The 27,796-nt window shown below is 37.6% G+C and overlaps 1 protein-coding gene across 1 annotated transcript in view; it reads right to left on the minus strand.

Annotated features, from left to right (window-relative positions):
* COL12A1 (collagen type XII alpha 1 chain) overlaps positions 1-27,796 on the minus strand; it is a 99,619-nt gene that overhangs the window by 44,184 nt on the left and 27,639 nt on the right. The window contains exons 14-33 of the mRNA XM_064707404.1: positions 21,648-21,917; positions 19,487-19,753; positions 17,342-17,534; positions 15,627-15,748; positions 12,870-13,019; positions 12,664-12,783; positions 11,980-12,144; positions 11,648-11,794; positions 10,889-11,028; positions 9,601-9,730; positions 8,433-8,578; positions 8,037-8,166; positions 7,112-7,251; positions 6,228-6,357; positions 4,731-4,870; positions 4,342-4,474; positions 4,214-4,240; positions 3,761-3,903; positions 1,483-1,612; positions 510-649 (exon numbers count right to left, since the gene is read on the minus strand). Of these exons, the coding sequence (XP_064563474.1) occupies positions 510-649; positions 1,483-1,612; positions 3,761-3,903; positions 4,214-4,240; positions 4,342-4,474; positions 4,731-4,870; positions 6,228-6,357; positions 7,112-7,251; positions 8,037-8,166; positions 8,433-8,578; positions 9,601-9,730; positions 10,889-11,028; positions 11,648-11,794; positions 11,980-12,144; positions 12,664-12,783; positions 12,870-13,019; positions 15,627-15,748; positions 17,342-17,534; positions 19,487-19,753; positions 21,648-21,917 (2,963 nt within the window). The remainder of the gene's footprint in view (positions 1-509; positions 650-1,482; positions 1,613-3,760; positions 3,904-4,213; positions 4,241-4,341; positions 4,475-4,730; positions 4,871-6,227; positions 6,358-7,111; positions 7,252-8,036; positions 8,167-8,432; positions 8,579-9,600; positions 9,731-10,888; positions 11,029-11,647; positions 11,795-11,979; positions 12,145-12,663; positions 12,784-12,869; positions 13,020-15,626; positions 15,749-17,341; positions 17,535-19,486; positions 19,754-21,647; positions 21,918-27,796) is intronic.

The following is a 27,796-nucleotide window of genomic DNA, read 5'->3' on the forward strand; positions in this document are numbered from 1 at the left end:
TGGGAAAAAAATATTTTCCAGTCTGCAGCAAGGGTTTTGTATTTTCAGGATTCTTTTAGCTCTTTAGCAATTAAATAATTTTGGGAGATTAGAATATGGATTTTTCTGATTCCACCAATACCATTGAAGCCTACAGTCACATGACTTCTTAGCAGTATAGATGGGTAGAAATGAAGTCTGCCAACTTTATAAGGTTTTTACACCCTGAAGTCAGCTTTACATTCACACACAGTGCCCTAAGGATAAAGAAACAAAAATTTGTGTGTGGTACTAAATCCCATGCTAAGAACTAATCACTGATGGCCTATTATATGAAATCAAACACCTGTGATACATATGGGAGGAACTTTCATGAAGTTGCTGCGAATTTTTTCCAGGGGGGCTATGAACAGAAAAAAAACCAGTGCATAGGCAAACAAGACCTACTTCACCCAGCAGCATTTCTCTCACCACCACCATGAGGTGTAATTTATCTGAGATGGTTAGTGAGATCCACATGAAGAATTTACCATTTCCTCTGCACCTCCAGCTGTAGGTCCATAAAACACTTTGTACTGGCGAGGACTTCCTTCTGCATGATCCCATCGAACATTCAGAGTACTGGTGGTTGGGTCATAAACTAGCAAGTTCTTCACAGTGGTGAGAGGTTCTGAAACAGATCAGTAAGATGTCAGAAATGTGGAATGCTGTTGTCTCCTTTTTGCTGTCAGTTCACCTCTGTAATGTATCCTTAGAAAAATTTTAAGATAGGTTTAATAGCTCATGTTAAATCTTATTTATCTTCATCACTCAGAATACATCAGCTCTATTCAACACCACAATGCTAAATTAGAAAAAATTATTTCTGGACACTATTTTAGAATTATGCAATGAGTTAATTACAATTTTTTCTTCATTCCTCACCAAACCCATTGCTGTGTCTGACTTCCCATTACAAGCTCATAATTAAAATAAATGCAACTGAATTAATAATTTTGTAGTTATATAATTATTTAAGTAAATACATTGAAATGGGTTTTATAACTGAAGTGTCTCTGATAGCAAATCACTTTGTGATTTCTATATCAGGATCAAACAAATGCATCACTATAAAATGGGAGAGTCCTAAAGTGCACACTATGAAGGTCAGCATCTCAATTGAAGATCCTTAAAAGCACACACATATGAGAGTAACATGCTCTCAGACACCTTGAGGTGTTTACTAAGTTCTGGCATAAAACAATTAAAGAAATTAAAATGAGGAAGAAGTTTCATAGTAAGATTAGGGTTTCTCTCAGCTGTAAAAACTGGGCATCCAGTCAAAGGCAGTGGTCCAGGGCTTCTCTAGAGCCAGTAGACTGACAGGTGCTGTTACTTCAGAAGCTTGAAAGCCACCAAAGGAAAAATGACAAATACAAACCGGATGAATTTCACAAGAAACTTTTCTCAGCTCTTCTGAAAGCAATATATTGATATTGTCTAAGAAGACCTGAAGTTACTTACTGGTTCTGCCTCGTCCTGTCATTCTCCCCCCCTCACCATCTGCATACATTGATGACACAGTAATAGCATATGGTGTGTCAGGCTGCAGCTTCTGTATCACCACACTGTTCTGTCGTCCCCCAACAGTAGTCTGCAGCAAAATAAAAGGAAAATATTAAAATCCCTTTTATACTCTCTATTTTGTGCTTATTGCTACAGTAAAGAACACAAGCATTTGATGCAGAGTGGAAAACACTGTGATGTGTTTTCCACACACAATGCTGCAATTTTCTTCTGACTGACACTGGCAGTAGACATTGAACAGTAGTAATATTTAGTACATATTGGTTTTAGCAAGTTTAGACACAAAGCCACTATTCTTTAAAATCTCCAAACTTGAATACCACTACAATTATATATAAACTCCCAGTTCTGTACCAGCACAAATTATATTGCAACTGCTATCATTCTTTGTACTTTTAAGACTATCTGCACATTTTCAAAGCCTGTTCAGCTAAGGTGTTTGGCATAACACTTCCAGTCATCTGCTGATGAAATGACAACGAGCAAGCATTTACACATCTTTACATTTCATAGCAGTAGATTATTTTAATTTACAAGCAGACTATTTTAACTTACGATCAAAGGGGTTTTTTGTACTCAAGTGTACAAAGCTCCTTTCAAAGCACAAATGCTTCTATCATCCCATCATGGCTGCCTCTACATTTTAGTATCTGATTGCCTTTCAAAACCTGACCCTAAATGATCATGATGGTCTCAGCAGTTCTGTGTGCAGTTTTTTCAGACCTTTTTTTTTTGTCTTCAGATCACCTGTGATTCCTCTTGGTGCTGAGGCCATTAAAAGTCAGACAGGACAATAAAAACCTCCCAGAAATTATATTTTAAATATTTTGGTGTGGACTATTCTACTGCCTACCCAGCACCTACAGTTTAATAAAATATCAGAGTAGCAAAAGAAGACAAGGAATTATGATCGTATGACTGCAAGTCATTTGCAAAGAGATATTAAATGCTGTGAGCAGAGTAGGAGAGTTCTGTGTGCTCTCCTCAAATAGAGGTGTTTTCTCCAACTGCCACTGCTTGACTCTATTCCAGCTGTAAGCAATCAAGTCTATTAACCATATTCTTTGCACGGATTTCAAGAGAATGATCATAATTCCCTTTTTACTCCACTGCCAGCAATTAATTACAGATGTTAATTAAACTTATTGCTGTTCCTTATTACTCTAGTGATTTCTCACTAAAATAGTGTTTGACTGCTCAATATACATTTCAATTACCTCAACCCAAATGCATGTTGTTCAGAAGAGAGTTAAAATGGGTGTGTAAATATCCAACTGATTCTAAAGTAAATATTCCTAGATATACTTCTGAACATGAGTGATCTCCAATTACAGAGGCGAGCTGAATGAATGTGGTTCTCATCTGAGACCGTTCCTCTGACTCATTTTAAAGTAACCACAACAGCCTCCCACTAAAGAACAGGGCATTTTTAAGTAGCACACATTTCTGATAAACAGCCTGACTGAATTACCACTCCCAGGCTGTGTTGCATAGACTGCCAGTAGCCAAAACCATTTGTGCTGACAACACAAGAAAAGCTGGCTGATCTTAAAGTACTGTCTCTCCATAGCATTATAGCTTCTCATCATAGTAAAAGAATCTAAAATACCTTAAATACTTCATTAGCACATGTTTTGCATGTATTTCTCTTTACAACTGCTACCTCTGTGTGTTTATTCTGACCCTAGAGTGGTGAGAGAGAGTCTCAACTGTTCACAGCATGTTCCATGGCAAAGTCTTCTGGTAACATGGGAACTACACTATGAAAATGATGGAAAACTCTGGACTATGAAAGTAGTCATGGTAGCTCATATTATTGATTGTCCTGACACCTCTATCTGTGACTTGTAGCCTTAGATGCTGATTGACTTATTCCTCAACGCACTTTATTTTAGTTTTATCCATAGATAAACAGCTGGAGTTTATGAACTCAAAGATCTTTTCCAACCTGAATGTATCTATGATTATATGATTTTTTGAGATAACAGGATGCATCCAAAATTATTGCTGCTCAACTAAGAGTGCTCTAACTTGGATTTGAAAGGGGAGAAAAAATCAGTGGGAATATATACTTATTCACTACAAATATAAATCTTCAAGTGAAAGATAATTAATATGTACAGCGTTGTGTTTTGAAAATAAATTATTTCAATGGATTACTTTACAGAAGTTTGCATTTAAGGCTGAATAATTTAAGCACTTCAAAATTAGTTACCGACTGTTCAGGGCCATCCCCACTGATAGGCTGGTAAATGATCCTGTATCTCTGCACTCGACCACTGGCAGGATCCCATTTGACAGTCAAGCTGTGTGAAGTTGCATTGTAGACCTGAAGGTTTCGTGGGCCACTCTTTGGGGCTGAGAAGCATAATAAAGAAAGGAATAAATATGTAGCTCACCCAAGAGCAGAGACAAACACTTCATTCTTACTTTTAGGGCTGCATGAATGCCTGATCAAGAGCTGAATGTATTAAGTACAGGGGAACATAAACTGTAATGTTTGTAAAATAATAAACATGTGGTAATCTAGTGTTTAGTATTCTTCCAAATACACAATAATATTTATTAAATGATCTCAGCTTTTTAATGTCAACATTCATCAAAGTTTAGAAAAAAGAAGCTATGAGTTTCCTTCAATAAAATGGTACCTGGAAATTCAGATTCTTACCTTGTGTAGTGATAGGTACCAAGGGTACTAGGAAAAAAGTAGAAAGAATTTTCAGAATTCTTGTATGTGTATGCCTTCTGTTTCAATAACTATGAATAACAACATGCAGAATCCCTTTATTTACTTACATGTTCTTTCACTGCCAATGAGCTCATCACTTTCTGATTCATCAGGATAAATGGCAGTAACTGAGACATCATATAATGTGTCTGGATTCAAATTTTCAAAGACCAAACTATTCTCTTCCCCATTTAAGATAGTCTTGTGAAGAAATTATAAAAAAAAAAGGAAAATATAAATAAACAAAACCAAAACATACAAATGAAACAGGCAAACAGAGTGGGATATAACTGAGTTTTTACTCAGTAACATCACTGAACATGCTCTAAGTATGTGTTCTACATCTTCTCACTGAATTTCCAAGTTACAGACGATTTATCAATAACATTTCTGAGTTGAAAAATACACCCTCTGAGGTATTTGCCCACAAATACATAAGGTGGCTGTCTATTCTTACCTCCTGTTTTTCTCCTCTTCCATAGGGCCCCCAAGTTATTCTATACAGAGAGACATCTGGAGCTCCATGATCCCAAGTACCTCTGAAACTATTCGTGGTTATATCTGTGATTCTGAGATTGACTGGTGCTGGCACAGGCTCTATTATGAGAAAAGGAAAAATGTTCCACAAAATGTAACTACAAAATAAATACAGTTAAACAAAAGAATTACTCAGACAAATAATTTAGAAGATTATGTAGAAGATTCATCTCTCAGCTGCCATGCTTCTAATGACTACAGTCAAACACTGTAGTATTACCCAGTCCACTTACACTAAGCAAATTATCCCTCATAAGGTCACATCATTAGGTCATTGTCTGATAAAACAGACCTCAGCAGAGGCCAAAACTCACAGGCCTACTCAAAACAACTGAAGCCCAGGCTGTTACATTTTGGAGTTATATGGAGTGAATGTGAGCTCCTATAAAGACAGGTCAAGTTCCCTGCAGGAGTTTCTCACAAATCTTAAAATTCTTTCTAAAAGCCAAATAAGTCGCCACTTATTTAGAAAGAATTCACTGAGGTTAACTGAAGGTTAAGGAGGGAAAATATTATAGCCACTGGGAAGAAATATGTAAATAGGTAGAACCAGAGAATTAAACTTGAAATAATTTCTTTGGCAGACCTTTCCTCTTCTTTCCTTACAAACACATTCACACAAAACCACAGGTACAGAGCAAAGACTAGCACAACAGCAAGCAGGAAATCTCACAAGCATTTTTATGCACATCAGACTACCAAATGAAAATAATAATGGGTTTTTTCTTCTTTTTCATACCAGATGGAGAGGCAGTGAAAAGGCAAAATTACTTTTTTCTGTTGTAGGTTTTCTGGCTAACTAAATTCTTAAATCCTAAGCTTTGATCAGGATGAGAACTTCCTTGATAGCTGCTTTCTCCTTTCAGTCTGGCACATATCTTGTATGGAGATCAGCTCTTACAGCTTGTGCAGCCCCATTTCCTTGCCTTTATTTGTTGAGGTTATTCAAATTCCACCTTTATGATTCTCTAAAAGTAAAGGCTGCTTTAGTATCCCATGATGCAAAAACTCTCTTGGATCAGAGTCAGGGTCATGTCTCTCTAATCTTCCAGTATATGGCCCAGCTTCTTACTCACTTGCCTAGATTTCTGCAAAGACCTGCTAAACCTTTCCTCTATTCTCATATTTTCTTATGGATTCTACACCTACAATTCTCCTTCAGTCTTTAAATAGAAATAGTTTTGCTTCAGTGGCTCTTCACCTCTCTGCAGACTGCAATGTCAGTGTTCACTGCAGTAAGACAAGTCATCTAAGATTTCTGCAGTTTATTATATGGCAAATAATGCTACAAGTGCAAATAAAGTATTTCTCAGATTAAATTAGAGCTTCACCTAAACTCAATAACATATTGCAACACACCATTTAAATCAAACATAAGACAAAAACAACCACAAGAATTATTATTAGGAAAACTTACGAGTGACAGCTTCTGCAGTTGTTGGTATGGATTCCCCTTCATCATATACAGCAACAACTTTTACATTGTACAGCGATTGGGAGGAAAGGTCAGAGAGAGTAATGCTCGTTTTGAGTCTGTCAAGTTCCACCTAAGAATAAAAACAGTGACTTAAAGAATTGTAAATTGCTCTCTTTCTTACTCTGCATTTACTCTAATGGCAGAAATTCCTGCACTGAAAAACAAAGTATTCTGCACTACATTTTACCATTTGCCCTTAAATTTACACTTAACACTGAGAGTTCTCTACTAATTCCTTTGCAAAACATATTATATCAGATACACATAGTCCTTGTGGATCATTCACTGCTTTATTCCTCTGGAAACAAGGATGCAGACTGAACCTTTGGAAAATTCTGGTTCCTTTAAAAAACAGATTTAATTCTCCAAGAGCTGGTTTATGCCTAGCAGCACAATTAAGGTAAACTTGTACATAACTAGAAGACATCTCTAACAATGCTCACTCGTGTTCTGTCAGTAGCCAAAGAGGCTAACATACCTTTATTCCACTATCCTGTCCCCTTAATTGTAAGCTATTCTTAGACCTTGGTAGTACGACATTTAGAGAGAGCATAGAAATGGCTATTTACCAAAACATATGAAAATTCTCCAGTCAGTTTAAGGATTTTTTCCTCCCTGGAGGAAGAGGAGGAGGAAGAAGGGAGTACCCAATAAATCTATCTTGCGCTCATTCAGTTTCGAAGAAATCCATACACTTTCTTGACTGCAATCACTATGAACTGATGTACTTTACTCTCACTGGTGAGTTATAATACTGCCTTTACTGTTATTTTAATAATCCAGCTTCTCAAAATAAAACTTTCCTAGTACTTTAAAAAATTTACCTCCTTTACATCAGCATCATCAGCTATTTTATATCTTAGGATGTATTTTCGAACTTTTCCTGGGGCAGCATCCCAAACGACATTCATGGTGCTGTGAGTAACATCCTGAATTTTTAAACCTCTGGGTCCAGGCAAAGGTACTGTAAAAAAAATGGCTGTAGTCAGTGAATGCTATTCATAGCAGAGGTACAGATCTCTCTTAGATGGAAGTGAATTCTCCTTATGCCTTTCAGTTAAAGTCTTTTCAGTGAATGGAAGCAACCACTTTCTGACAAGTTGATTGTCCTGGGTATTAGATAAGAGAGTTCAGAAGCTTATTTTCCCAGCAATGAGCAAAATAGCTATAAACTATGGTAGTTTCACCTTTGTAACTTATGAGCGCAATACTTCCAGAGGTATCAGGGATTAAGACCATAACATTTGGTGACAATAGCCAATTTTCATCTACAGTCAATGGTTTAAAATTTTTGAGAACATAAAAGTAGCCATGCTGCATGCATCTAGACCAGAAGCATGCCTTTGCCAATAGAAAATGTTTAAGGAAAGGTATAAAAAAGGAAACCGTTGTTAGATCTATGTTTTTCTTGATGCTACTTTAGTATTCTCTATGCTTAAGAGGATGTCTGAATTAGGGAACAAGGTTTCTAAATTAATACAAGCAAAATTGAAACCTTTTAAAAACACTGTGATCTCAAGATTTCCTTCTTTATTCAAGTTAAAAATTATATTGTTCCCCTTTTAGTAGCTGGACCCTTCTCAATGAAATTGCCTTTGAGGCCTTCAGGAAATATGTAAGTGTTAGAAAATACATAAAACATGGTTAACATGGTCTTCTAAATTAAACAGATTATAGAAAAACTGTTGCATGAAATTAAAATTAGGTGTTGCTGAAGCAATAACAAAGCAAAAATCAAGATGTCCATACATGTCACTTCCTGTGTGGTGAGTGGGTCACTCTGCATATCACCAAACAATACGTAAGCTGTTAAAGTGTACTCGGTGTTGGGGATGAGATCTACCAGCTGCACCTCGTTCACTGACGGTCCCACACGCATCTGCGCATGAAAAATAACACACCATGTTTAAAAACTGAAGAAAGCAACGGCAGAAAAGCAAACAATGATTTAACTTCAAGGGAATTTTGTTTGTGAGATTCACAGTATATTTACAGTTTCCTGACTGATGTCATTGTATATAATATCCCAGTAAGTTCACTGCACTTCAAGACGTGCATGCCAGTCTTTTGACTATTATGATAGTCTAACATTTTTTCTTAATTTATTTTTGGTAGAGAACAGGTAGCAAAGACAAATTCTCTTACCTCTTTCTCTGTGGCTGGGACTGTGGCATTCACAGGTTCATATGTTAACAAATAGCCAGTAGCCCCATTGAGAGGTTCCCATCTCACTCGCATGTAAGTTGATCCAATGTCATAGACATTCAGGTTTCTAACTGAGGAGATTGGCACTGTCAAATAAAAAATACATATTAGTTTATTTCATTCAGCTTCTTAATATTTTATATCACAATTCATACCACTGAGAATATTGCACATGCATATTAGGGCATGTTATGGGTAGTAGAGAGGCGACTTGCAAACAGTGGTATTTAAATCCTTAGTTTAAGAATGAGGTAATGGTAATACTGTTTTGAATGTGGCCACAGATTTTTTACATACACAGCTAAAACTCTTACAGGTAAGCACTGGAACATTTTAATCTTGTAAAAAGCACATTAACTCATTTTATTCAAAATTTAACATTGAAAATTCTAATATGAAACAACATGACTGGCTTGGGATCTGTATAAAGAGGATTTTTGTCCTCTCTTTTTGTTTTCTATATTTCTCAAATTACTAAAAAAATGAAAAGTTTCCATGAAACCAGACTTCATAAAAATTATATACATTTTAAGGATTTTTTGACAAGCCTAATACAAAATTAAGAAGTGAAATGAACATCAGACATTCAATATTATTAAAGAGGCAGAAGAGTCATTCTATGTTGCATACAGCATAAATGTGCCGGAAATCCACGTAGACAGCTCATAGGAGAAACATAGCTGAGTTACAACTCATAGGAGTGGCATAATTGTGTTGAATTAGCTTTTGCTAATTAGAAATAATTCTGTCTGGCAGTAGCAGGAATTAATTATGTAGCATAAACAATTTGGTTTTTATCAGATTTCAGGAATTTATAAACTTAGTCTTGTAATTCATGTCTGTCGTTCCAGTTTTGTACAGCCATGCTTTATGAGCCTAGAAAGAAGCTGGGACTAATATTTTCTACCACACTGTAGATTCACTTTGCTGAAGTCTTCAAGACAACAAGGTCTGGACAACCAGAGTAACACAATACAGTTTGGTAACTCAAATTAAATATTTTACTTCTGCTAAGAAGAAAATCCCTAGTGCTGAAAGTTCTACTGGACAGCTCCCCAGGTGCCAAACTGGCTGTTAACATGTTATTCAAGACCCATTTCTAACTTACAAGTTGTTTCCCTGCCGATCAGAGGTTCACTGCTTTCGTCTTCTACCACAGAAAACACGTTAACCACATATTCTGTTTCAGGTTGCAGATCTTTCAGAACTGTTGTTCTTTCCATCCTACTTACATAAAACTGAAAGAGAAGCAATGTTAATCACTGTAAGAAAAATATTTTTGTAATTTTATCTCTAAGAAAAGCAATCATTCCTTGTGAAACTGCAGGAATCAATGACAAGGAGATAAGTCTGCTCCTAATTTTGTATACATTTTGTCTGACAATATAGCATTATTTTTGCAAAGCAAGCTGTAGGGAATCTCAGACAGACACTTGATTCAAATTGCATTGGATCTGCTTAGCATCTCTTAGAGTGCATTCTGATTTCACACATGGTTTACACTTCTACATCACTAAAGAACATAAAAAGAGGATCAGGAAAAAGGGGCCAGTTTGGGAAAAAATTCAAAATCTGGGATAATCTAGGATAATCTAGATGGTTACAGCACAAGGCACTGGAAACACCTTGTAGAACAGAAATACCTGACAGAAGTCAAATTGTAAAGTCCGTTTGCACTGGAACAACAGCTCAAACTTTAATCAAAGGTCAAATCTTGAACTCTCCATGAGCCATATATAAGATTTAAAGCCACAATCAGAGATGGGACATTCCGAGCTAGGTACACAGCGGCACCTAACTACATTCTTCTAAACACTTCATATTCCTAGATACTATTCTGTTTGGTCAAAGACAGTAATGAGCATTTCAGATTTCCCAGGACCAAGAGTTGCCAACCACTGGCTTTCTGTGTAGAGAAGCAGTAACCACAAGTTTCATCCTGTGCAGTAAACAGTTTGGAGTCATATAATGTTAATCTGAGCACTTCTTACAACCTGTGCCCCCTACTGTCTTGTTCTCTGCAAAGAAGGAAATGCATTAAAAGGACAGGGGGCCTACACACGAGTATGATCAGAAAATTTCTGGTGCAGACATATTTGAACTAATATATGACAGTGGAATATGAAAATAAAGGAGTGACTAGAAATAGAAGACAACTCTTTATAAGAAATATATTTTATGACTGGATTCATGGCATTAAAACAACCACGGTAATATATATGCTCCTATTTTTTGTAATTTTGCATAACATTTACCAAGGCATTATATTCTTGACCTTAGGAGCATTTTTAAGTTGCTTTTACACCCTACTCAGCACAAATTCAGAATGATATTACCGTGATGTGGAAGTTCAAAATTATACTGGGCATTGTAAAAGATGAACATACAATACTAACCTGTTTAGGGCTGCCTCCAGAGGTAGGATAATATTCAACTCTGTATCTATCAACACTCTCAGGAGGTGGGCTCCATCTCAGTCTGAAAGAACGAGGTGTCACTTCTGAAATAACTAAATTTGAAGGAGGTGGCAAATCACCTGCAAGAGGGAAGCAAATTAAAAAGATACTCATTTATCTTGTCAGAAAGGGAAAAAACCACTTTGTGTACTTGCTTATATTTATTTTTCCTCAGGAATTCTTAAAACAACTGCATGAAGAGATAGCTCATATTAACCCATTCAAAATTAAACAAGTTCCCTGTAATTCCTGCTTACCACTTCAGCACCAGTGTTTCACTGAAGAACCATCAGCTAACATTACATACATGCTTTTTCATGCTCAGCTTTGGTTTTGGGCTGTCAGACATTAATACTTGAAAAGAGCAGGGCTGCTAAAATTTTCCTCATTGAATGAGTATCATCAAAAAACATGCCACAATGAATAAAAAGCTGACACACTAAGATACTTCATGATTCTGGGGAGAAAAAGAAGGCACATCCAGCAATGTCATGCTGTGTTAGTTACAACACAGTCACTGTTGGAAGGAAAGGAAGGAGCCCTGCAGGGTAGTCCAGGTGGTCTGCACTACTTCCGCACACCAGCAGCTGAAAAAACAGCCCACAGCTAGCACAGTGTTCCCAATAAGTAGTAAAAAGGAACTAGCAGTGCAAGCACATAAATGGATAAAGAATGAAATAGACTGAAAATGTGACGTACCTGGACCTTTCACACTGTTACACAGATTCGTGGTTACATTATCAACAATGGTAGCCAGGAAGGAGAAGTCTGCAACATTGTAGGCATGGATGTCATCTGGATCTGTTGCAATTTGCTTCAATTCATTTTCATCTGCATTTTTAATACCTTAAAAGAGAAGAAGCAAAAACCTGTTAGAAATTATGGCCAGGAAGCACAATAACATGCAATTAAGTCCCTAAACACATTCTTCAAATAACCTTTCATGTACTCATGTATGTGGCCACTTCCCTGTGGGTTTAGCAGATGAGCATGGGGGGTTGCTGCAGGCCATGCCTTCATGGAGTACTTACCAATTGCATACAGTTCCACTCCCTCATCTCTGAGTTTTCTTGAAGGGGCAACTACATCATCTTGTGATTTGCCATCAGTGATGAGAACACCAATTTTGCGAGCTCTTGGCCTTAAGCCAGCAACTGGCTTGAAGTTGTTTTTTAGGATGAAATCCAAGGCCATTCCTAGCATGACACAAAGAAAGTACCCATCACTGTAAACTGTTTGCATATAATAGTCATAGTAAAAGAAATTAGTGCATTCTAGTGACTTCATTCTGACAACATAGTTCCACTGTTTATTTCCTTATAGAAGCATTTTGAATCTAATTGCAGCCCATCATCTAGATCTGAGCAACTGATACTATTCAGGTGCTCTCTTACCTGGTGTTGATCACCCTCCTGACTTCCACTACCCCTCTTCTGGTTCCTGGTTGTCTTCATCCCAACCCTGAAATGGAACTGACCTTTCTTCTTTTCATAGGCTCAACAGCAACACAAGCTCTTCATCACCCAAAACCTCTTCTAACACATTTCCCCTGAGTTTATTAGCCTATGCTGTACCTCTTCTTTTCCAACCATACTGGACTGAACGGTTAAGTCCTTTTCATCTTAGACGCATTTGAGTTCACAGAACAAAATCAGGGTCAGCTACTAGAATAATTTTCATTGGAGCTAAAGTAAAATCCTGGCACTGTGACATACCTGTTAGAGTATTGCCTCCTTTATATGGTAAGTTGGCTACAGCCTCTAACAAAGACTGTTTGGTTCGGTAAGCATTGAGATTCCATTCTGTCCTGGGATCACCACTATACTGTGCAAGACCTGGGAAAAAAGCCACCATTTACTCAGTCATTATGTGTCTCTGTAGCAGTTATGCTCCATTTTCCCTCCAACATATGAGAACTTACCAATCTGCACTTTGTCAGGACCAATATCAAAAACTTCAACAATACGGGCAATGAAGTTCCTGATGGTTTTAAAATTTGGCCTCCCGATACTCCATGAGCCATCCACCAGCAGCACAATATCAGCTTCTGCTCTGGTTCTACATTCTAAACCTGCCGTGTCAACCAGAAAAATATAGCCTTAGCATGATGGCTTTCTTTCCCCATCCTTTTAGATGACATATGTCATTAGTTAGCTTCCAAAATAGCTCTAGTTTTATTCACTGGCACTCTGTCAAGTATGACCTATTTGAGAGCATTATTCACACTAGTCAGTGGTTCCATGGCAAAAGCTGTCTAAATTCCTTCATGTATGTTTCCTTTTAAAAATAAGCCTTTGCAAATGTCAAGGCCGTGTTCTCTATTGTCATGTCATTGTCTGTTTTGGCCTTTAAATATGGCTGATCACTTGATTTCAGAAGTTTTGTACAAGACTACTAAACGAACCACTGATATGGCAGTTAGCACTATTAGATTATACAATTTTATGGTATTTTAGTCTGTCGCATATAGCTAAATTACTGATTAATTTTCAACCATGTAATAGTGGGATTAACAGTATGTATTACAATCACTTTCACATAAATAGCATTCCTCAATTTTCAGGGGAAAAAGACATAATAATATGTGTGGTATAGAAGTTTGCATGTACAGAAAAGAAAGAGCACAATTCAGAGAAGACACACAAACATAAACACAGGTCAAGAGATACAGAGGGAACAAGAACAAACATTCATATAAAGCTGCAATAATCTCTAAAGGTAGGAAGTTATTTCAGATATCTTCAGTTTACAAATTACAAAATAAAATATGCATCATATTGTTTTCATCACAAGGAAAATCACAAAATATTTATACAAAACAGAAAGAGACACAATAATTTTATCCACAGCCATTTGCAAAAAAAAAAAAAAAAGCCAAAATCCTTTCTCTCTTTTTTCCTGTAGATTCTGTTACCAGCTGCAATTTTTCTGGATTCCTGCCATCAGAGCTTCTGGTCTTTATATGGAAGAAATCCCATTGAGAAAAATCATCCACACTCATCACAGTTGAAAGATATTGTGATTTCATATATGTTCCACAGAATTGATCCAACACTGTAGACTCATGAATATAACTATTCCATGTACCTGGGGGTTAAAAGCATGATCCTCTTCTGCACAGAAAATATAGATCTAGTCTTTAGTCAGGACAATAAAATCAGTTGGGAGTAGGGTTTAAGTCAAACCATGTTAGTTCAAAAAATTGCATGCATAACTTTTATATGAAAGTTAAAGTTAACTTTATGTACAATTAAAAAGTTAATCTATTTTGACTTTTATGTTTCTTTCAATATATTATAGTCCCCCACATGGAAAATTCTAGTAAATGTGCCAGATCTAGGGTGATTTTCCCCCCATTAATAAATAATTTACTGTTACATTTGCTGTCCAAGATATAAATTCGTTTTTCACATTAACCATTTCTCAAATCCATGCATTAATAAAACTAATTAGCTTAAAGAGTACAACACTGAAAACAGAAATGAGAGCTACTATAATGAAAAATAACAAACCACTCTTTGTGCAATTTTTTGTTGCCAGCCTTATGAAAGCTTTAGTCTAATGCCTCTCCTGGCCTGTTTTAGGGGTTTTTTTCAGTTTAACCTCATTATTAGATAGAGTAGGACAATTATTTAGGAAGCTTCTAAATATGTTTCAATAAAGTCATATACAAGATGATTATTTTTTACACAGCCCAATGTGAGCTAAGCAAAAACAGTATAGTCAGCTCTCAGAAACCTCTTTTTCTTTATTTAACTCTGAAAGGACTTTGCAGTTAGGTTCTTTCTCCTCACCAAATTCTCTCTGATGTTTATCCAAGCATTGAAATGGCAGAGGAGAAAAGGCTTTACTTATTCATGTATACTTGTCTATTCAGAAGCAGACCTGCTTTTTTATGCTTTCCATGAAGGACTGAGCCCTGAAACCTTCTTCAGCTGGTAGAATTGAGAGTATGGTGAGCACAAATATTAACAGAGGCCTATTAAGCACACCAAAGGGAGGTAAATATCATAAAAGTCAAAGAAGTCTTGAAAGAAAGGTTTACTAGCTACAGGTTTACTAGTGAGAAGCTCCCAGAGATACTGGTGAGCACTCTGCAATTGCCTCTGTGAAAAAGTCTCCTCCTATTATAGAAAAAAGAACCAAAAGACTAAACAATGACTATGTTGAATATAAACTTAAATAATATGCATTAACACTAGGACGTTCCAAACTATCAGATGTTTGTTCATTATATCATCTTAGTCTTAAAAGTCACCATATAAGGACAAGAAAAGGGCCAACAATCTGCTTAAAATTCCTTGCTCTACTCCTGTGAAGACCCCTGTAGATGAGCCATGATCTCTGTTCAAAAATTTGACCTTATGTGATCTAACACAGATGTGGAAAGCTTGAAAATGCAATGCAGATGGCTTTGAATAATCAGCAAAACACAGGCTGCCTGCATTATCATCTTTGTAAGATCATCTGGAGGGTGCAGAGGACTAGAACTGTGAACTGGGTCATGCTTTGTGGTCATTTCAGAACAGGGTTTATGTCATCAGGGAGGGGAATATAATGAATCCTGTAAACAAGTATGTGCATTAGAAAAACAAAAACGAAATGCAGTAAACTTTTTTATCCTTTTTTTTTTATCCAAAATACAAGACTGCCTTTTCTTCAATTCAGTCATGTTTACCTCTAGATAAAAATGGCTCCGTAGTAGTATCTGAAAGGGTAGTCATCTCTTGTCCAACCAGAGGGTTGCTCTCTCCTCCTTCAAACATCCCAAAAACATTTACCTTATAGGTAGTTCCTGCCCTGAAATAGTCAAAGAAGTGTACTTTAACTAAAGTCATTTGGCTAGTAAAATGCTAAACAGTTCACTTATTAAATTCTTACTGAAAAAAAAATACCTAATGGAAAAGAAGGTGCTAAAACTTGAAGCCCAAATACTGGCTCTTCCACAAGACATTGATGTTTCAACAATTCAAATGCTGATTTTACGCTCTATTGTTAAATTTATAGCCTTCCTCATTCAAGTTATTTAATTCTGTGAAGACAAATTTTCCAGGCAGCCAGAGATCAGGTTAAAAAAGCTAAAGACCTGATTGAATTAAATCAGGCCAGGAACATCAAGGACAACAAGCAAAGTTTTTATGGTACATTGATGATAAAAGGAAGACTAGGGAGAAAATGGGCCTCCTCCAGAAGAAAACAGGAGACCTGGTTACCTGGGATATAGAGAAGGCTGAGGTGCTGAATTATATTTTTGCCTCAGTTTTCACTGGAAAGTGCTCCAGCCACACTGCTGGAAGGTCACAGAGGGCGAATTAAGGGACTGGGAGTGATGCCTGGGCTGCATCACAGGAAGCAACCAGCAGGCCAAGAGAGTTGATTCTCACCCTCTATTCTGCTCATGTGAAGCCCCACCTGAAGTACAGGGTCCAGCTCTGGAGCCACCAATATAAGAAGAGCTTGGACCTCTTGAATGAGTCCAGAAGAAGATTGAAAAATGATCAGAGAGATGGAGTACTTATCCTGTGAAGACAGGCTGAGAGTTGGGGTTGTTCAGCATAGAGAAGAGAAGGGTCTGGGGAGATCTTATGGTAGGATTCCAGCACCTAAAGGGAGCCTAAGGAAGGTTGGAGAGGCACTTCTGACATGGGCCATGTAGGACAGAGAGTAATGGCTTTAAACTGAGACTAGGTTCAGATCAGATATTAGGAAGATGCTCTTTACTGTGAGGGTGGTGTGACACTTGAACAGGTGACTCAGAGAAGTTGTGGGTGTCCCATCCCAGGGAATGAAGGCCAGGTTGGATGGCAACCAGATCTACTGGAAGGTGCCCACAGCAATGAGGTTGGAACTAGATGATTTCTAAGGTTACTTTCAACCCAAACCGTTCTATGACTGTATGATTCTTTGACTTAATGATCCCATTTAAATTATATTTAGTATACTTGCCTAACAGATTTTGACTTGGTGGGAAGCCTGCTTTAAAAATCTTAGCCTCTGAGAAAATGAATCAAGAGCTAAACTAAGCATCTTTTGAGAAACATGAGCCAAGAAACTTTTGAAAGTAAACTTTAGAAATGTCAAATATCCTTCATTATTCCATTATCTTTCTCATATGTGAAATACAGCTCCAGCCTATATATCTTTGCCTCCTTCAGTTCCTGTGAGAACACCACAAGTGATGTAAATTGATAATCTTAGAAAGAGACCTGCCAGGTACCTTTCAGAGATGGCATAACAGGATTTGCATAGCTAATTGACAAAATTACTTGCTTAACTTGGAGCAGATTTTACAAGGCGTTTCAATACCAGATCGCATTTATACAAAATCCTACGCTAAAGTTATTTAAAGAAAACTGAACAAAGCAAAAAACCAATATGAGGGAGTATGCATACCTAAGCTCCTCCAATACGACTGTGCTGTCATAGGGCCCCACTATTAATTCTCCAAGGCTCCCATCATCTTCAGTGGGGTGGAAAGTTACTTTGTACCCCTTCACTCTCCCTGGGGCTGGCTCCCAGGTTACTCTGAAACTTGACATAGTTGAATCTGAAGTTCTCAGATTTCGAGGTGGCTTAAAGGGAGAGGCTGAAAGGGTGGGAAACAAAAGAGTTTAGATCAGGTCTACACATGGCAAAAAATCAACAAGTATGCTTTTAAGTATATATATATATATATATATATATATATATATATATATATGCAAATCTAGTATTAGTGAGAGTCCTAAACTCCTTGTTCCTTTCTTTAGCAAAGACAAGTATTAAGAGATGAAAGATGAGATTCCTGACACTTACTTTTAGCTATCTAACCAGTAGGTATGTGGGCTAAGTCTATTTTTGAGGCTCCCTCTGCAGTCAATGGACTGAGGGATAAATTGTCTGGCAGCTAAAGCAACTTCACCAACCACAGGCGTGGCAGTGTGTCAAAAACCAATTCTTCTGAGGGGTGCCAGCCAAACATCTGGTCAAGGTTTTTAGGTCAAGAGCAACTTCCTCAGAAGACTAACAGCTGCCCACTGCAGGGCAGCACTCACAGACAATGGTTACAAGCTGTTGCTAGCTTCTGCATTTTGTGCAACTTTTGCTTGTGTGCAACTCTAAAGTGTAGTCATGGAAAATAATGCATCAGTGTAAGCTCAAAGTACAAAAAAAAAATGGGAATTAGAGTAAACAAAAAACTACCACTATTGCCTTGGCCTGAAAGACAGAGGAAAAAACATTTGCCTTGTCCCTGGGCCTATGCCATTGTCTAGCTATAGCCAAAAGATCATAAATGTCCTCAAAATGTGAGTTCTGCTGAGAAACAGTAGATATACTCCTAACTCGCAAGGAAAAGTACAGATTTTCTGTCTCATCTCTCATCATACTCCCTGAATTATCATGATAGCTTCCACTAAAAAGATGACTCAGGCCTCACTTCCTTCCAAAGAGTGTTACCACCACAGTTATTTAGACTGAAAGCAGAGACATATCTGTATCAAGATGAAAAGTTCAAAAATCAAAAGCAGCTGGATTATCTAAAATTTATCTCAGTATAATTTTCAGCATTAAACAACTACATATTGGTTAAGCGCTGCTCAAGTTTTTGTGACTCCTTTATATCAAGCACATTTTAGGTTAAGAAGAAACCTTTCTTCAGTAACTGAGGTGCTGATATCTCCACTGTTAGGATACCTTTACCTTACTTCCTGTCATTCAATATAACGTATATTCAGTAAACAGAATGGCATGAACTATCTACAGAGTACCTCTGCAAATAGCACTAGTGTCAGACAGGCAGAAACATCTTGAAAAAGTTACTAGCTTTCTCTTTAGTTAATAGCTTTCCATCTATGGAAATAGAAAACTGACACTAAATCTGATTGATCTGAACATCTAGAGAACATTTCCTTACAAAATATAAGACCAGCATCACATTCCTACTAAAGGTAGAGTAGGAAATGAGTTTTGCTTTTTCCACAAAAATAACTTCACTCAGACTTAATAAACGTTTTAAAGTTTCAGTTTCTGAGGGAGAAGACAGCCAGTCCAAAAGACCATGAAGTCAGACTTCCACAGAAGAATCTTCAAAATCATCTACTCCCCCTTTTTAGTAGCTTGGGTTTTCCACAGAAAATATGGTGACCAGAGAAGACAAACCTAAATAACAGGATGATGGGTAGCTATTTAACCAATACCCACAAGCAAAAGGCAAAATATGCAACAGCAGACAACATTTGATTAAGTAGCCTGTCTTCCTCACAAAACACCTTGTTTGAACTTCTGATGACAGCATTTCAAAACAATTCTAGTATTTTCAAACAGATTTTACACTGTACTTACACCTCTTAATATCAACAGCAAAAAGCTGTGCTCAGGCTATGCCACAGTGAAATTTCAAACAAATCAAACTCTCTTCTCAACTTATAACATTTTCTTCAATTTTCCTGTCAATTCATGATCTTGGCAGACTCTGCCATGCTTTTCTATGTTTCCTGCTTATTAACTTTAAGCACAAAACTTGCATTATGAAATCCTGTACAACCTTGTGGTACATACCTGTTGTTCCTTCTCCTTTTCTTGATTTCCCGTGTCCAAAATCATAAATTGGAACAACAGTTATGTCGTACGTGGTGCGGGGCTTAAGTCGCTTGAGCACGATGCTGGTGGCAGGGGCATTTACTCTCCCAGACATTTGCCTGCCTCCGCTGCGTGCTCTGTAGTTCACACGGTAAGACAAGACTTTCCCAGGCGCAGGCTGCCACTTAACTCTCATTGTATTTTCCGTCTCGTTGTCTACTGTCAGAGTCCTGGCATTTGGTGACACTTTTCAGTGTAAAAATATGGATAAATTTTTACTTTTTCATGTACAGATATATTCAAACGCATGACTACAAAATTAGTGCTGCTGTACTAAAAAATAAAATTGACCTTTTTAAAATTCCAGTATTTGATTGTGGGGAAGACACAGGGGAATCTCACAGGCCATTGCTAATTATTTTTTAATTGTGATGGACTAAACAACCAGATGTTTGGTTTTCACTACTGAGACAAAAAAGAGGGAAGTATAAATCACATGATGACACAGCATGACACAGCATAACCGGGAGTTTTATTTAGTAATGTTTCTCATTAATCCATTAAATAACAGATTCAGCACTCTCAAATTGATAAATTATAAAGTCATTGATTTTCATTAACTCAATGTCCTATAGATTTTCTAAGTTTTGACTTCACAGGTCTGATAAGGTAGTGATGAATACCTAAACAGCTGGTTGTTGAACCCCATGCAAACTGTCCTTCAAATAGATGTGAGTGACTTTCCAAATGCTTGGAAAATCACTCATCACAACATAGCATATGTGCTGAAATAGGCCTTTGAACTAATAAAGCATTTTCTCAACAAATTGCAGCATTCAGCTTCTAAGAGATATTTTCCAGACTGTACAAATGGTATAAATAATCCCAAGTGAGCTGACAGGTATGAAATGCTGGCTGTCAGCCAAAATAAGCCATCTAGGTTTTGGCAAAGCTGAACCCTCTTGGCATGGTGGAATCGGTCAGTATTTCAACACACAGTAAGATAGGCGTTGTAGCTCCTAGGAACTGACAATTTCTAATTGTGTGTATGCCAGAAAGATACAATAGTTTCAGGCTATTAGCCCCAGGTGTGGGGCTATTGGTAGGCCTAATGGCAAGTTCCCTCAGTCAGCACAGAGAGAGTCAGTACAAATGATGAGGCTAGCTACCCACCTAACCTGGAAAAGCTAGAACAGCTGGTGTTGCTGTGCTTGAACCAAGAAGGAAGCTGTGGCACAGCAGTCTGCTAGTCTGCTTTGACTCTGGGGAGTCAGCTCTCACTAACAGCAGCAACCACTACTCTTGCAAAACCTTGAGAACAACTGCTCTGGGTCAAGGACAAAGGTTAACGTAATTCAGCAGCCTGTCTCCAGCAGTAGCCAAAACAGATGCTTAGGACGGAGCACAAGAACATGTAAACACACATGATGCTTCCCCAGAGCCCTCCCTCAGGCTCTGTCTTTGCATGGCCCCTTTAGGCAAACAACAGGAATGTCAAGCCTTATCCAGGACATCCCTTCATTCATTCTGACTCCTTCACTTGCAGTTCCTGCTACAAAGAAACAAGCCATCCCTGGGTTCTGTGTTTTTTCACTTTGCCTACACTGCAGGAGAGGCTTGAGCGTCCTTTGACCAAATACAATATAATGGTTTGCAAATAAGAAAAAGAAGAGCCCCAGAAAGGTAACTAACAAACAACAAAATCACCCAGTGAGCCTCAGTTTGAGGACTGTGAAGATTGGAAGGGCAATAACTTGGAAAGAAAACTCATGGATTCTGTGGGAATGCACCCCATCTTTCCTCCTTGCTCTATCCATATTTCCTTCACCTGATTTTTAGCAATCACACCAAACCTATAACAGGCTGAATTCAGAGTAATATGCAGACCAAATCATATCTTAATTTGGAAGTAATTCTTGCTGAATCCAAACCTATATGAAATAGAAGAGATTTTTTTTTTTCGGTTTTTTAATAGTCCAACAAGATGTCAAAATTGGCTGAGCTGAGGTGGCATTTTGGTTTGGGGAAACTTTACATAAAAAATAAAAAAGAAAGGGGAAAAATAAGGTCCATTTTATTTTAAAATTATAATTTCATCAAAAACAGAATGTTAAAAATGGTGGTAATGTATTACACTTACCATCAGTAAAAGCCTCTCCTTCTACTGGGTCTCCTTCTCCACTGCTGTAGGCTGCATATACTGAAATCCTGTATTTAGTCTCTGGCTCCAAGCCTTCTATTACAGCATCCACTGTATTTCCTGGGACTCTCTTCTCTCCCACGGTATCATCATAATGTGATTTCCATACTATCCTGTAATGGTTAACTGTTCCTGGAGCTGGTGTCCATGATAACCCAACTGTAGTGTCAGTTATGTCTGTGGTAACTAAATTACGTGGTGAACCACGTTCTGCAAGAAAGAAAACAGCAAATTCTCTCTTAAACACAAATAGCACAAGATAGCAAAGTACAAATGTAAAAGCCAAATGATCTTAAAAGCTAAACCAAACCTTTCCCATCAATATAATTTTCATGCGAGGGTAGTCCCAAGAGAAAACAGATGAAGGTTTCAACAAAATGCTTAAAGCTAACTTTAGACTATGAATGATCTTATCCCAACCATGTAAGATACTTAGCAGTCATGCTTTAGAATATGCAAAATAACAATGGCAGTATTCAAAGACCTGGAATGAAGCCAGTGCTTAAATGTGATGCAGCTCACTTAGGTAAATTTTAACTCTCAAAAAAATGATTTTGTTTCATTCATTCATCGTCATTGTTATGTGTGTACCTTTTTTCCAAGGGTTAAATAATGGAGACTTTTCACAGAATCACAGAATCTGTTGAGTTGGAAGGGACCCAGAAGGATCACCAACTACCAGGCCTGCACAGCACCATCCCCAGGAGTCACATCATGTTCCTGAGAGAATTGTCCAAACACTTCTCAAACTCTGTCAGGCTGGTGCTGTGACCACTGCCCTGGGAAGCCTGTTCCAGGGCCCAACCACCCTCTAGATGAAGAACCTTTTTCTAATATCCAACCTAAAAGTCCCCTAACACAGCTTCAGGCCATTCTTTTGGTCCTGTCACTGGTCACCACAGAAAAGAGATCAGTGTCTGCTCCTGTCTTCCCTTTCATAGTCAACTTTCCACCAAAAAGGACTCCCAGGTCCCTTTCCATGGCACTGCTTTCCAGCATCTTATTCCCTGCTGTGTCTGAACATCCAGGGTTGCCCATCCCAGGTGCAGAATCCAGCACTTGCCCTTATTGAACTCCATATGCTTGATGATTGCCCAGGCCTCTAATAAGAGTACCTTCTCTGACAACTTTATTTGGTGATTTATTAGTACTAGTATATTCCAGAGTCCCACTTACCAGATCAGCTATTTCATTTTATGTTCACAACTAATTTGCATGTGTTTACATCATCCCACACTTACTGTAGAAAACACTCTCCATCTTTCCATTCATAAGACCTTTACCTCTTTCCTCCCTGTAGTTTGTTTCAGCCAAAGGGAACAAAGGAAGCAGCTCATTAGTCTGTGAAATCCAGTGTCAGATGGATATGTGAGTCTCCCCTAACACACCAGAGTAGTTCCTCTGCTTAAAAATTCAGGTCATTGGTCTAAAGTGGTGCAGTGAAAGGAGTGCCTCTGCTTAATATTCAATGTACATTTATAACATATGTTCAATTTTCCTCTTGCAATGGCTTGCTTTTGATAGCAGGAAAGGAGCATTGACTGGTGGATTTAGTGCAACAGCCTCATCATAGAAAAATCTGCAAAAGGGCTCTATGAAACCAGATCCACATAGACAGAGAAGTTCAGTTCTTTGGTGTGTATTCTCTGTGGGATTTCTCACTGTACAGGACATTCCTGAGTGGCTCCTGCTTAGCAAGAGGACTTAAACACTTGGGGTGGCCTCATGGCATCACAGTTAAGTTTTACCCTCACTGATAAAAGTATGTCCTTATGCTAATCCATAGCAGCCACAGGAGCAGAATCAAAATTCTTTGAACACAGAGGAATTCAATACTTATCCACTTTCCACTACTTAGACTCATTGCAAGAACAGACCTCACTACATTCAGAAGTCTGAAGCAGTTTCAGGCCGAGCAGCGAATTGCTCAAAGTCATAGTCTGAGTTTCCACTTTTCATATTCATTTGTCTTTTACTTCCACCACAATCTGCAACATTTCCAAACACAATCCCAGTGGAGCAGAAAATATTATCTGTAGAAAGTTTGACTTTGGAAACATCTCCTTGCTGGTGCAGCTTCATTAAAAGTGAGATAACTAATCCCACTTGACTTAATGATGAATAGAAATTAATGTCAACCTATCAGAGATTCTCCAGCTACACAGAATGCAGAATCAGAGAGTACCACAACAATGACAAAGATGACTCTCAAGTACACCTAACAGAACAAGTGTTGTGGGGGGGTTCTGATTTTAATTCAGTCTTAGGGACATTCCATCATGTTTTCTGGAGACAGTTCTTCTTCTGTCCTAACTCTGCATCAGTTCTTAAAATTGTACCCTTCAAACTGATTTTTCTAGCCGTGTAATATAAATTACCACCATTTATGGCATCTTCTCTTCAAATAAAGGTTAAGATACAGAGGGTTTGGTAAAGTTCAGTTAACATTTCCCAACAGTGATTGCATATACTGAAAAAGTTATAGTGAAAAGGCCCAATTCAGCTCATGCTTCATGAAGTCTCACCAAATTCAGTGACTGCATTAAATGAAAGCCAGGGCAGAATCTTAGCTCCAAATAACAATTTTCCTGGAAGCCTGAAAAAAAGATTTACCCTCAAAAGTAAATTACAGCAATTTTTCTGTCTGCTCTTAAGCTCCTGCTCTCAAATCTTGGCTTTTTCATACAATAAAAAAAATATTAAGGCAATCCAAATGGAAAAAATATGGAAAACCTAACTTGATAGAATGCACAGATGTCTCACAATAAAAACCTTTCTTTCCATATTTTAATGTAATATAAATATACAAGTCACTTTATTTTGGCTACTTTAAAACATAGCTCTGCCACAACATGATTTCAGTATTCAAGTATCTGCTACCACAGCACAATTTTTTGCAAGTCTACTCTTGGATACTACAGCTAATGATATATGTTGGAAATACTGCAAAAATAACTTCTTATTTAAAACCCTTATTGATTAAGTCATTATTGAGGTCATTAAATAACAGAGGAAAATAATTTGTTTGGAATGGATTATAATGAACAGCAGTTACTGTAATATGTTGGTTCTGAAAGAAATATTCTTTGGAACTAAATGTCTTTTTTATAAGTCAAGGTAAAAGAGGGAAAAGGAACTGGGATTTCTACCAAACCACTAGAACTAAATGGAAAATTTTTACTTCAAATAGTTGGAAACTGCTGACAAGACAACTTACCTACTAAGGGAAATTGGACATTTTATATGTTACACTGCAACTGAGAACATTTCTTCAACATAACACGCTAACTTGATCTGCACCTCACGTGTGAGGTGGAAGTTCACTCACAGCTTTTTTTCTGCTTCACTTGATCTCCCACAGTGGTTTATTTTTAATTTATTATTAGGAGAACACCTATGTTTAAGATTAAGTCAAACTGTAAGTCTTAAACTGTTTGGATTCCATGAAATATTATCAAAGCTGCTACACTCAGAGTCAAGAAACACGTTTATCCTCCACAGTAACAATGGTATAATGTGGCCACTAACAAACATACAATGAGACCTATGAAATATTCTTCTCTTGTATTAAAACAAAATACCTGGTTAGCTTGCTTATATGTCATGTACATGACACGCACAAAAACCTGAATACTTATTTTTATTCTTTGGTCAATGTGTTCAGAAATGTGGTCAATGTGTTCAGAAATGTTTGCTGAATATCCACTTCTTGCCTGCTTGTTTAAACAGGATGATTAAGGAGCATGGAAGGACAATGCACATCATAAGAAAGAAAAGTGCTGGCTGGCTAGCAAAGGACTCCTGCTTTTTCTTGACTGGAAATGGAAGCTAATGTATGTTCATTACTTCATACAGCCCCCAAGACATCAGCAAACAAGGATTTTTTTATCTCAGAGCCCTTTTCACTGCCTACAGTCCCCTGTACAACTTTACCATCACTTAGAGCAGACACACTTTGAAAAATTCACTTGGTAACCTTCAGTCAGGTGCTTTTATACTCTGTTCTGTACTTCAGAAATGTCCAGTTTCCATATTAAGTTTTTCCACTGTAGTGTGCCAGAGACACAATAAAGCATTTCCCTCTGTCCACTTGGCTCACTTCCCGTAGCTCTCCAGCAATCACTGTTGTTATTGAACACAAGACTGAATCAGCTAAAATTAAAATGTTGACATTCATAAAAAACAAATGTCCTTATTCAAATGGCCTTTCCCCTCAGAGACATTTACACAACTCCAGCTGATCTCAGTGGGATTTTTACATGCAATTTGGGCCCAAATTTTAAACAGCTTTCTGCGTTTGTTTTTTTTAAAACCAGGTTTCAAAATCAATCTGCAGTGGTAAATTTTGTGCAGAGCTATGTTTCATTTCAGTTAAACATAGGATTTCTGTAAGCTAGCATCCTAAAATGTCAGAATCAACTAAATAAGCCTTCACTTGTAGAAATGTTCTGGCCTGAGTCCTGCCTTATTTACAATGGGCAAAAGTTCAGGAGTATCCCATTGTGTCAGCAGGCTAGATTGCCACAGCCAAGGATCCAAGTGCATGCATCAGATAAGATGACAGCAGATAATCCTCTAGATAGTAGATAGCAGATGATACTCCAGTGGTCAAACTCTCCTCAGCACTGGGCGAGGCAACCACTTGGTGGGCTGATATCCCTCTCTCCAAGACATAAAGTGGTTAGCAACCAGCCCTCAGGCAAGTAGAGAAGGGTGTGGCTGTGGTGCAGAGGAAAGCCAAAGACTTACTACACACTCACATAACCCCATTAAACCAGATTTATTCTCTTCTGCAGAAAGGCAAGAAGGCCAACCAGGAGAGTTCTAACCCAAAACAATGGTTAGAGGACCTTTAGGCAGAGCACTCCCAAGTCCCTGATGTAGGATAATGCCAACAGGTGTTCACATTCAGTCTCTTTAATATTCTATGTCTTTTCCAAAAGTTATTCAGTTAATACTGTGAAGAAATATCTTCTTATTATTCACTCAATCTTCTCCCACTGGGGATTTTTTCTGATAGATACTTTGTTTCCTAGAAAAACTAAGATAATTTTCCTCAGATTGTCCAGTCTGTTTCAAAGGTCACTCAAAAATCTTGGAATGTATAATTTTAAAAATGCATGATACAGCATTAAACCTCCTGAGGACACTGGGTCCTTGTTTCTGTCAGGGTGGAAGCAGCACTACGCTGTCTGACCATTACGTAAAGTGCCTGTGATAGGCTAAAAATCTCACTGTAAGAAAATGTCACTTGAATTTGTACTATTCTGTCTGTAGGAGGCCATTCATTTCTAAAGCATTCTTATGTTACTACAGAAACAGCAAAATAGAATAATTTATGTAGCAAAGAACTGCTACTCATTTTCTGACCAAAAATGAGCCTTCATCCAAAATCCCCAAACCTAAACTATAAGAAATATATACAACAGAAAATCACTTCAAACTGAAAATGATCTAGTTATGACAACTTTTTCTCATATCTTGTTTTGGTACGGCCTAATTCTCACAACACAAATAGCTACTCCTCAAACAGTATGGAAGATTTGGGCCCTGCATCACTGAAATAAAGATTCTCTTTCCAAAGCAGAAGACACAATGACATAATTATCTCTCAAATTTATTTATACTGTCCTGAATATAATACAATATGCCTGTTTTTGCTTATTCCAAAAAGGACAAAGATAAGAAAGAAAACAGGCTGACACCTCTGCTAATGCAGACCAGCAACCTCACATATGCCAATGAACTTTCTTCTGTTTTACCAATAGCATGTCTACCCTAGGATCTGCACTGATGTAAGTGGAAATACTTGGAATTTTCTCAGTGCAAGAAAGATGGAAACCTGATTACTGAGTGTTTTTCTGGAGGAAAAAAATGAACCAGCCTTTTTTCTAAATTTCTCTGAAATTTGTATTTAAAAGTGTAATGACTTCCCTGATTACAGTCAGTGGCTCAAATATTGTTAAAACTTTTTTGCAAACAATATAGCTGCCAGCAAAAGGACACATAAAACAGATCTTCAGCTTTCAAGCTTTTCAGACATTTATTAGGATTAAGCATTTCTGTATTGATTGCTTCATCTAGCAATG

Source organism: Zonotrichia leucophrys, chromosome 3 (genome assembly GCF_028769735.1).
Source record: "Zonotrichia leucophrys gambelii isolate GWCS_2022_RI chromosome 3, RI_Zleu_2.0, whole genome shotgun sequence".
NCBI lineage: Eukaryota > Metazoa > Chordata > Aves > Passeriformes > Passerellidae > Zonotrichia > Zonotrichia leucophrys.